This window comes from Physeter macrocephalus, unplaced genomic scaffold (genome assembly GCF_002837175.3).
Source record: "Physeter macrocephalus isolate SW-GA unplaced genomic scaffold, ASM283717v5 random_189, whole genome shotgun sequence".
NCBI lineage: Eukaryota > Metazoa > Chordata > Mammalia > Artiodactyla > Physeteridae > Physeter > Physeter macrocephalus.
In genome coordinates, this window is record NW_021145460.1 from 1,345 (window position 1) to 11,529 (window position 10,185).

At 57.4% G+C, this 10,185-nt stretch overlaps 1 protein-coding gene across 10 annotated transcripts; it reads left to right on the forward strand.

Annotated features, from left to right (window-relative positions):
- The first annotated feature begins 1,218 nt into the window (after positions 1-1,218).
- GBGT1 (globoside alpha-1,3-N-acetylgalactosaminyltransferase 1 (FORS blood group)) lies at positions 1,219-9,908 on the forward strand. Of its 10 annotated transcripts, none has more exons than XM_028484456.2 (7): positions 1,219-1,663; positions 2,509-2,700; positions 3,266-3,331; positions 6,429-6,479; positions 6,562-6,597; positions 7,324-7,458; positions 8,556-9,908. In XM_028484456.2, the coding sequence occupies exons 2-7, from the start codon at positions 2,630-2,632 to the stop codon at positions 9,238-9,240; spliced, it is 1,044 nt and encodes a 347-aa protein (XP_028340257.1). In that variant the 5' UTR covers positions 1,219-1,663; positions 2,509-2,629; the 3' UTR covers positions 9,241-9,908. The 10 variants fall into 10 exon arrangements, with proteins under 10 accessions (XP_028340257.1, XP_007101550.2, XP_054938558.1 ...); XM_007101488.4 differs by having other exon boundaries at positions 1,219-1,649; XM_028484460.2 differs by having other exon boundaries at positions 1,343-1,663; positions 2,509-2,598; positions 8,556-9,907.
- The last annotated feature ends 277 nt before the right edge of the window (positions 9,909-10,185 follow it).

The window sequence follows — 10,185 nt, forward strand, 5'->3', positions numbered from 1 at the left end:
TGAAAGCTATAACCTCTCTGAGCCTTGATTGTTGTTTTTTCTCCCATGCTGTTTCTCTGCACAGATATTCCTCGACTTACAGTGGGGTTACATCCTGATAAACCCATCCTAAGATGAGAACATACTGAACACCATAGCTTAGCCTAACCTACCTTAAACTTGCTCAGAATACGTACGTTAGCTGGCTGTTTATATTATAATAGAGCTGAACATCTCACGTAATTTACTGAATACTATACTGAAAGTGAAAAACAGAATGGTTGTCAGGGCACAGAATGGTCATAAGTGTATCCTTGTTTAGCCTGGTGATAGAGTGGCTGACAGAGCTGCCACCACGCTGCCCAGCGTCACGAGAGTATCCCACCGCATAATCCACAGCCATCCATAGCCAGCCGGGGAAAGATCAAAATTCGCAATTCGAATTGCGGTTTCTACTGAATGCCTATAGCTTTCACCTCATCCTAATTGTATCGGGTTTCTCCCCGGCCCTTGTCACTGCTCCCTTATTTACCATCAGGGGGCCTTCCTTTTCGTCCCTCTGAATGCCCCCTCCGTCGCCACGCCTCTGCCTCCACCCTCTGCGCTTGGCCTACACTTGGAGACATATAAGACGGTCCCCCTGGGGCTCCTGGAGTCCCTAGGATGAACCAGGGTCAATACAACTCGGACAGGCCTTGGTAAGAAAGTATGGCCAACTCCCTTCACAGAGGAGGAAACAGAGGCTCCGAGGGATTCCGGGAGCTGCTCACAGGCCGGCGTGCCAGCCTCAGGGGCCCTGAGCAAAAGAGTGATGATCCTAACCCGGAAAGTAAGTACGACGTCCAGCTGGTTTCCCATCCGGTGATTGCTTCGAGGGTCTTCTAGAAACAATAAGTTTTTCCCTCAAATCGTTTCCCTGATTTCTCAAGCCCGCACCCCAGCACGGAGTTCCCTGACCCGCGCTCCTCACCTGGAAGGTGGGTCCCCTGCGTCGGAGGCCACGGCCCAGGTAGCCAGCAGAGGTTAAAGGCCCTGGGACCCCGGCGCCCGTGGACCCCTGGGGACTGGGGGGCTGCAGCTGGTGGGAGGGGCGGGGCGGGGCGGGAGGGTGGGTAGGAGGAGCAGCGGCAGGTGGGCGGGGCACGCAGGAGGGTAGGTGGGGCTGCGGCCGGTGGGCGGGGCGTGCGGCTCCTTTCCCCTCCCCCGAACCCCGCCCGGCCCCGATCCCGGCGGGCCCTGCGTCAGGCCCCACCCAGCGCGCTACTAAAGGCGCCCGGCAGGTCCTGGGTTTCGCCGGACTGCAGACGAACCGAGACCGTTTTCAGGGCCGGGCTGCGCCCATCCGTCTGTTCTAACGCTGGTCCGGCCGCAAGGGGCTGAGTCTGCAGCCCGCAGGGACAGTCGCGCTCCCCCGCCGTTCCCTGTCCCCGCCCCGCGCCCGGCCGGAGGAGCAGCGCCGCGAGCCCGGAGCCTGCAGTGGCCGGCCGAAGTCGAGGTGCGCGTCTCGGCCCCAAGCTCCTGGGTGCAGATCCCCGGCTGGGGCGGCCGAAGCTCGGGCCTGGTTCTGCGTCGGCGGAGCGGCCCCGGCGGCCCGGGCCCCACCGGAGGAAGAATCCAGCGGAGCCGACGGTCGACGCGGAGCTTTGGAGGACGCCGCGCCCCAAGCCCGGGTGGGGAAACGGAGGTCCGCAGAGGGAGGGAGAGGGAGAGGGCCTGCCAGAGGCCACCGGCTGAGCCTGGGCCAAAGCCCCAAAACTCCGGCCCGGGGATCTTTATCTGACCTCGGGCGGACCCCCGCAGAGCCGTCAGGCCTCCCGCGCTCTCTGTGACCCGGGCCGGACCCAGCGCTTTAGAGCCCTTCCCGCACATCAGAGGCGGTGCGGATTGCGTCTTGGCACCTCACCAAGCCCCCTATAGCTGAGGAGGACGCCGAGGCTGTGGTGGAGCGGGCAGGAGACCGCCTTGACCAAGGTTACCGCCGAGAGCGGGTGAGAGCTGAAGCGCGTTCCCGCGGTCCCGGGAGAGAGCCCAGGCCCCCTCTCCCGGAGGAATGCGCTGCTACCACCCCTGCCCCCACCCCCATCCCGGAGGATCTATGCCGCCCCTCCCAGCGCACCACGCCCTCCCCAGGCCGAGCGTGTCCCCGCGGTGCGGGCTCTGGGCTTGATTTCCGGCGTCCTCGCAGTTTCCCCTGGAATCCTTCTCCAAGCCCCGCCCCGCCCCCAAGCGCTGTTGCCCTAGTCCCTAGGATGGCCGCCCTTAGCTCATCACAGAAGGAGGTCAGCAGGGAGACCTGAGAGATAAGGCAGGGAGCCAGTCGCCTTTCCGGCCCAGTGCCTTTCGCAAGGCACAGCAGCAGGCTTTGGCTGAGTCCTGAGCCTCTGTCCTTCAGAACTGCCAGATCTGGGCCTGGGTCCAGCAGGACGAGGAGACAACTGGAATCCACATTCCCCTGGTGAGGCCGCCCAGGGGAGGGCAGGGCAGCAAAATGGGGCCACTGTCCTGTGGATAAGGAGCATTCCTTTGCAGGTGTTTGCCGGACCCCAGAGACACAGGCTCCGAGCCTGACACCCCTGAGAGAGGTGGGCTGATTCACCAAGGCACACCCAGACTCTGCAGGTACCCAGGCTCAGATGCTGCCCATCCAGCGATGCACTGCCCCAGACTAGCCCTGGGCCTGGGGTTCTGCCTGCTGGTGGGCATGGCCCTCTGCTCTCTGTGGTGAGCATGCCCCATGGAGCCCTCCCTCCTTACCCCAGACCCCTCCCTCCCTCAGCATCTCAACCCCCAAACCTTGCCGCCTTCACAGGATTCCCAGGTCCCACCCACTTCTCTCGGTAAGACTGAACCAGCCTGGTTTATGGATTTTGCTTTGCACTGGCCTCCTGGCCTTTGCACTTGCTCTTTCCCCTGCCTGGACTATTCTTCTAGCCATGTTAATAAGGAGCTCCTGTTTATGCTCCAGAATTCACCCCATGTGTTCTTTCCACAAAGCTCTGGGGGCTGCCTCCCCCCACCCCCACCAGCCCCTTGTGTGCAGGGCCTGGCGTCAAGAACATTCCTGTCCCAGGAATGAATGGCTGCATGGCTAATGAGTCATTGCAGAAGACCAGGAGGCTTTGTCCTCCGAGGTCAGCCAGACCCAAGGAATGATTGGGCGGGGCTGGGGGGAGGGGAGGTGTATCCCAGCTGCACCACTCGGGGCGTGCATTCCCACTAACATGCAGCAAAGTGAGTTTTCAGCCTCAGGGGCAAAGTCAAGTCAACAGATGTATTTCCTTTCCAGGGTGTATGTCGAGAACTGGCTGTTGGTCTCCTATGTCCCCTATTATCTCCCCTGCCCAGAGATCTTGTAAGTATGGGCCAGGGAGAATTGGGGGCCCCTGGAGTGGAGGAAATGAGAGGGTTTTTAAGGTCACTTTGTAGGTTCTTAGGTCCTAAGCTCATGATTCTGAGCAGGGTGATAAGCATGTAGGTAATTTATGAGCTGCCACAAATGTGGAGTGAAATTCCCCTGTTTCAGTCCTTGGGTGTCCTTGCAGTGCCCCCTCCACAGTTGTGGCCTTGGGCATGTTGCATAGCTCTGAGCCTCACTTGCTGTATCTGTAAAATGGGATGATAGAGGTGCCCCTCCCAAGCCAGCCAGAGCATGGGGTACTGTAATGATGCCTGTAAATATCCTGGTGTTGCACCTGGCACGTAGGAGGTGCTCAGGAAAGAGTGCTTTTAGGACTTGACTTTTTTTTCTTTTTTAAATAAATTTATTTATTTTATTTTATTTTTTATTTTTGGCTGGGTTGGGTCTTCTTAGCTGCACACAGGCTTTCTCTAGTTGTGGAGACTGGGGCCACTCTTCGTTGAGATGCGGGGGCTTCTCATTGCAGTGGCTTCTCTTGTTGCGGAGCATGGGCTCTAGGTACGCGGGCTTCAGTAGTTGTGGCACGTGGGCTCAGTGGTTGTGGCTCACAGTCTTAGTTGCTCCGCGGCCTGTGGGATCTCCCTGGACCAGGGATCGAACCCTTGTCCCCTGCATTGGCAGGTGGATTCTTAACCACTGCGCCACCAGGGAAGTCCAGGACTTGGTATTTTGCTCAATTTTGTGTTCTCTGTGGCTTCAAAGAACAAATGGACACGTGACCAGTCTCCCCCACATAACAAACCTGACATTTTGTCAGTTAAGAGTGAAAAAGATTTGGTTATAGATGAACCTAGAACTTGAAATGTTTCCTACTGATTGCGTCACTTTTTATATCCGATATCAAACGTATCTCAGACTTGCCAAGATGGGATCGAACAGTCTGCTGTTCAGATCGCCCCAGCGCTGTTGTTCAACCGTCATTAGCGAATAATTCTCTGCCCTGGTCAGGTTGTTCTGTGACAGCGACGGCCTCCTCTCACCGTGCTTTGTTTCATGCCCCAAATAAGTGCTGGTTTATAAGAACCAGTGTGTTTCCCAGCCAAGTCCTCCGTGTCATCAGACTAAAACTAATAACAATAATTTTCAAAGTCCAAAAAAGAGTGAAAAAGGTGATTTGGGACAGTCTCAAGGGGACATTTGGCCGCCCAGTCTTGTTTTTCATGACAGCAAAAGGAAAGTTTAAAATCTGGATCATAGGCTACTAACTAACAACAGGGTGTGTTTCACTATTATAAACATAGAACACAGTAACTTAGGAGGCCGGATAACAGAAAAGACAAAAGACGAAAAAATACCCTCTTGTGTCTTGCTGGTCCAAGTCATACTCTGACTCCAAAGTTCATTGTCAGCTCGTTGGTTGCTATGCTTTCCATTTGGACAGATTGTTCTAAAAAGCAGAAAGGCTGCTTGCTATTGAAAGCAGTTGTGACCGCAGTGTTTTTGTGATTTTTATCCCGTTTCCCCAGAATTGGCTTTCTTTTCTGGCGTCTGGTCACCATCATCTTATTCCACCCAGGGACGGGCCCCTAATTCTTGAATTGCTCTCCCTTTCCCACCAACAAGTTTGCGGCATTTAGGTGGTTTCCAGTTTCCCAGCATTCTAAATTAGTTTGTAATGAGCAACTTTGGATATGCAGCTTTTTCCATCTTAAAGATCCTTTCCTTTGGTAAGTTTCTGAGCCAAAGGATATGGCTGAGGTATTCATCCATCATGTCAGGTTGCTCTCCAGGGGGACCATGGCACACGCGCACTCGAACTCCCACAGATGCACCCCCACCTCCACCCCCCTGCAGCTGCACTGCACCTGGGCCGGTGCTGGAAGTATTAGGTGCTATGAAAAGCAAAAAGCAAACCACCTTGCTGACTCCAGACGTGGGAAATGCGATGTGGTTTAAATTTCATTTCTTCCATTCCTACCAGGCCCTCACCTCCCCCACGCCTTCCCGTTAACTGAATTTCCTCTTTGGTGACTCGCCTGCTCCAGCACCTTCTGTCCTTGGCCTGTTGGCAGGTCCTCTGTCACCGGCCACCTCCTTCCTTAATCAGCCCTCCTTCCGAATCTCCCCAGGTGGGCCGCGGCTGGTGGAGGCTGGCCACACAGACAGCCTGCCAAGAAGGGGCCAGGGTGCTGCCCTTACCATTCACTCCGCGCTGGGCACTGGCTGACAGGCCCCGACTCACGTACCTCTCTTACCTCTCACGACAGCTCTAAGGGTCAAGGGTGCTGCTTCATTTTACAGATGAGGGAAAATGGGTGTATCAGTCAGCGTTCCACTAAAGAAACAGAACCAGGAGGAGGGAGGGAGACGGACGGACTGACTGACTGATTGAAAGCAGTCGGCTTACACCACTGTGAGATGGCGAAGCCAGTCTGAAATCCACGGAGCGGGCCATCGGGAAGGGTGGGCTGGAGCTCTTCGGCAGGAGCTGACACTACTGTCCACCGGCAGAATTTCTTCTTCAGGGAAACCTCGGCTCTATGCTGTAGCTTTTCAACTGACCATATCAGGCCTACCAGACTATGGAGGATGATCTTTACACGGGGTCAGCTGGTGTAGACGTCACTGACATCTACAAAATCCGTACCTTCACAGCCGTGCCTTGACTGGTGGTTGTGTAACTGGGTCCTTCAGCTGACCATCACCATAGGTTCGGGTTAAGTAACTCGCCCACCCAGGCTAGAAAGTGGCAGACCTGGGCTCACCGGGCCTTTGCAGCTGCGCGGACCTTCTCCCCAGTGCCCAGGCTCTTACAGAGCGATATGTTTGAAAGAGAGACAGAAAAAGGCTTTGGAGACAAATGGTACCAGGCTGGAATCACTGCCCTGCCACACGGTGACCCTGGACAGACCGCCTGTATAGGAGTCCAGCCCCAACACAGTGGACAGAGCAGTGGGGGTGGGTCAAGGGCGTCTGGGGGGTTGGGGGTGCCTGTCCCATGAGGGTGCTTCACCTCGACCTCATCCTTCCCTGCTGAGTGTTTCTGCCCCCCCCACCAGCACTAATGGCTCCGTCTCACCTCTCCCACCAGCAACATGAAGCTGCAGTACAAGGGGGAGAAGCCATTCCAGCCCGTGACATCGTAAGCAGACTGTCATTTCCCCCTTTGTGGCCCCGGGGTTGGGGGCTGCCTCCCCTTAACCACTCACCCTTCTTGGTTGCAGGTCACAGTACCCTCAGCCCAAGCTGCTGGAGCAAAAGTAGGTGTTGACTAGGGCCTGGCCACAGAATGGAGAGACCTGGGGTGGAGGTGGGGGCACAGGCCTCTGATCTGGAAGTTGGGGTTACTGGAGGTGTCCACTGGCCTCGGGGTCTGGGTAGTCTGGGACCTGGGCTCCAGTCCAGCTCTGTCACTAGCTGTGTGACCTTGGACAAGTTACCCAACCACTCTGGGATTTTTCTGCACAGGTGGATAATAATGATACCCACCTGATAGGAGGTTGGAGAACCAGATGAGATGGTGTTTGCAAAATGCAGAGCAGGGAATTCCCTGGCTGTCCGGTGGTTAGGACTCCGTGCTTTCACTGCTGAGGGCCTGGGTTCAATCCGTGGTCAGGGAACTAAGATCCCTCAAGCTGCGTGGCGCGGCCAAAAATAATAGTAATAATAATAATGCAGAGCACTGTGCCTTCTGCATAGTCGTGCTCGATCCGTCGTTGATGATGATGTTGGCGACCCCCGTCTCCAAGGCACTTAGCGGGCACCGGAAGTGCCAGGCTCCTCTAGACACTGGACGTGCATTAACTCCTGGTCTTCTCGACCACGCTGGGAAATAGCTACGACTATCCCCACTTTCCACATGAGGGTACTGGGGCGCAGAGACAGGGACGAAACCGCCCAGGGTCACACAGCTTTGGCAGGGCCAAGATGAGAGGGAGGCTTTCCCCAGGGGAGGGTCTCAGGCCCACGGCCTCCTCTGCTGCCAGGCCCACAGAGCTTCTGACGCTTACACCCTGGTTAGCGCCCATTGTCTCCGAGGGAACCTTCGACCCCGAGCTTCTGCATCATATCTACCAGCCGCTGAACCTGACCGTCGGGGTCACGGTGTTTGCTGTGGGGACGTGAGTAGTGGGCTGGGCTGGGGGGAGGTGGGTTATAAATTCTGAGCCCCAGGAATTTATAGTCTGGGGAGAGACAGGACCCCATCCCAGGCACCAGGGAGGCCCTGAACCAGGTGCTGTGTAGGTGGGAAGGTACAGAGTGGAGTATGCTGGTGGGAGGGGAGCTTCCTGGAGGAAGGGGGTCTGGCCCTGGCATGGAAGCGGGGAGGGGGAGGCAGCCCAGGTGAGGGGGCAACAGCAGCCTTTGTCAGGAGACACCCTTGTCCCTTCACCCCTTCTGCTTCCCCTGAACCGTCCAGGCAGGTGTGAAGGAGTGGAAAGCCCCCCCAGACCACCTCATAGAATTGGGGGTCCGTGGTCAGGCCACAGGCAGGTCAAGAGACCCAGGCAGAGCTGGCCCTGCCCTGGGGACCCTCTCTCCTCCAGCCTCCAGCCTGCGGGCTCTCTGGACACCTCCTGTTCTCCCCTCTCCTTCCTCACCCCGCCTGCCCTTTCCTTTAGGAGCCATCACCTGGCAGCTTCCCTCTCGGTCCGTTTCTGGGACTCCTGAGAGAGGGACCCTAATGGGTCCCCAGCAGCGAAGCACTGGCCAGATGATGGATGGCCCAGCGGGGGTCAGGGGACCCCCCCCCCCAATCCCCGGCCCAGTCGGCACCCAGCAGCCAGCACCACTCACCTTCCCTTGACCCAGCCACTTCCCCGCTTCTTGGCTACTTTCCTCTCTCTGAGCCTCAGTGTCTGTGCCTAGGAAGTGGAGACTGTGGTCCCTGCCTTCTAGGGAGTTTATGAGGCTAGAAGGAGAGAAGACTCCCTTAGAACACTGCCTGGCACTTAGTAAGTGCTCAATAAAAGTTAGCTCAGTCTGTGAATATGAGTCATCAAGTATCATTATTAGGACAGTCTTAAGAGGTTGGTACTAAGATTGTGGGAATTTGACAGACAAGGACCCCGGGGGGCGGACCTGAGTGACTTCTTGAGATGGGAAGCTGGGAGGTGGACCCCAGCCTGGCCAACCTCAGTCCGTGTGGTGCCAGCACATAGTGGGGACCCGGGCGGTGGCCCTGCTGAGGCCATGGTGCATGATGGGATTCCACCAGGTACACCCAGTTCGTCCAGCACTTCCTGGAGTCAGCCGAGCAGTTCTTCATGCAGGGGTTCCGGGTGCACTACTACGTCTTCACGAACGACCCCACGGCCGTTCCTCGGATCCAGCTGGGCTCCGGCCGCCTCGTCAGCATCATCCCCATCCAGACGCACTCCCGCTGGGAGGAGATCTCCACACGCCGGATGGAGACCATCAGCCAGCACATTGCTGAGAGGGCGCACCGAGAGATCGACTACCTCTTCTGCCTCAATGTGGACATGGTGTTCCGGAACCCGTGGGGCCCCGAGACCTTGGGGGACCTGGTAGCTGCCATTCACCCCGGCTATTTTGCTGTTCCCCGCCAGCAGTTCCCCTACGAGCGCCGGCCTCTTTCCACCGCCTTTGTGGCGGATGGCGAGGGGGACTTTTATTATGGCGGGGCGGTCTTTGGGGGGCGGGCGGCCAGGGTGTACGAGTTTACCAGGGGCTGCCACATGGGCATCCTGGCAGACAAGGCCAACGGCATCATGGCAGCCTGGCAGGAGGAGAGTCACCTGAACCGCCGCTTCATCTCACATAAGCCCTCCAAAGTGCTGTCCCCCGAGTACCTCTGGGATGACAGGAAGCCCCAGCCCCCCAGCCTGAAGCTGATCCGCTTTTCTACCCTGGACAAGGACACCGACTGGCTGAGAAGCTGATGGCTGAGCCGGGGCTGCCGTGGATAGGGGGGACCCCAGTGAGCGCCCAGCTCACCGGAGCCTCACTTCTCAAGCCTTAAGTGAGACCAGCCCTGTGCTGTCTACCTCTCAATCTGCCGGAAGAATCCAACGGGAAGATGGGCCTGTAAAGGCCTGTGTCAACTGTGAAGGGTGGTGCGCATATGAGGAGAACGCCAGGATCACACAGCCTGTGGCCCAAGAACAGCAGGACAGGAGGAGGCGAGGCCAAAGGTGGAAAAAGACGGGGCCCCGCAGGCCTCACCCGGCACACGTGCCTTGGGGCGGGCTCTGGAGTCTCAGCCCCGCCCACTATCTCAAATTCCCCCTCTGCCCCCCTTCTGTTGCCTGTTGCCCTTAAAGTTGCACTTCTAATACTCGTGTGAAAGGCATCCCGGACCTCTTTTCTCTGGCTGCAAGGGTCCTGGCTACTGTGATGTCCCCCAGCCACACGGAGCCAATTCCTCGCTCAGGACCCTGAGGGAGCCTTTGAAATCGACCAGGTCTAGGCTCTCTCTGGTTTCATGTCCCAGCTCCCTTGAGGTGCACCACACTCCCTGGCACCAGCCGCCTCCTTTGTAAGACGGTTTGGGCAGTTTTTAATAAAGGTGGCGTGTGCTCGGCCCTAACCGGGGTTTCTTCACCTGCACATCCGAGTATCTTGGCCACCAGCCCGCAGGGATGCAGACAGCCTGGATTGCAAATACACTCAGCTCGGGTGGGTGTGGTCGGGGTACAGTTTTCCAGAGGACCTGGGCTGATGCTGGCCGCTGCAACAGACAGGATTTCACCCTGCTTCTCCTGGGAGATGGGTGAAGTGGAAATGTCGCCGGATACGCTCTCCTGAGTCGGGGGGAGCAGAGCCCACCAGCTGGATACCCTGTGGGCTCTTGGTCCCCGAGCACATAGCGAATACGTCTGCCGGGG

What these genes read in the sequence shown, in the direction of transcription:
- GBGT1 (XM_028484456.2), top strand. Translation starts at nt 2,630, where the DNA reads ATGCACTGCCCCAGACTAGCCCTGGGCCTGGGGTTCTGCCTGCTGGTG. An exon ending in CTCCCCTGCCCAGAGATCTT is followed by an intron (nt 3,332 to 6,428) that starts GTAAGTATGGGC and finishes CTCTCCCACCAG; the next exon opens with CAACATGAAGCTGCAGTACA. An exon ending in CCATTCCAGCCCGTGACATC is followed by an intron (nt 6,480 to 6,561) that starts GTAAGCAGACTG and finishes TCTTGGTTGCAG; the next exon opens with GTCACAGTACCCTCAGCCCA.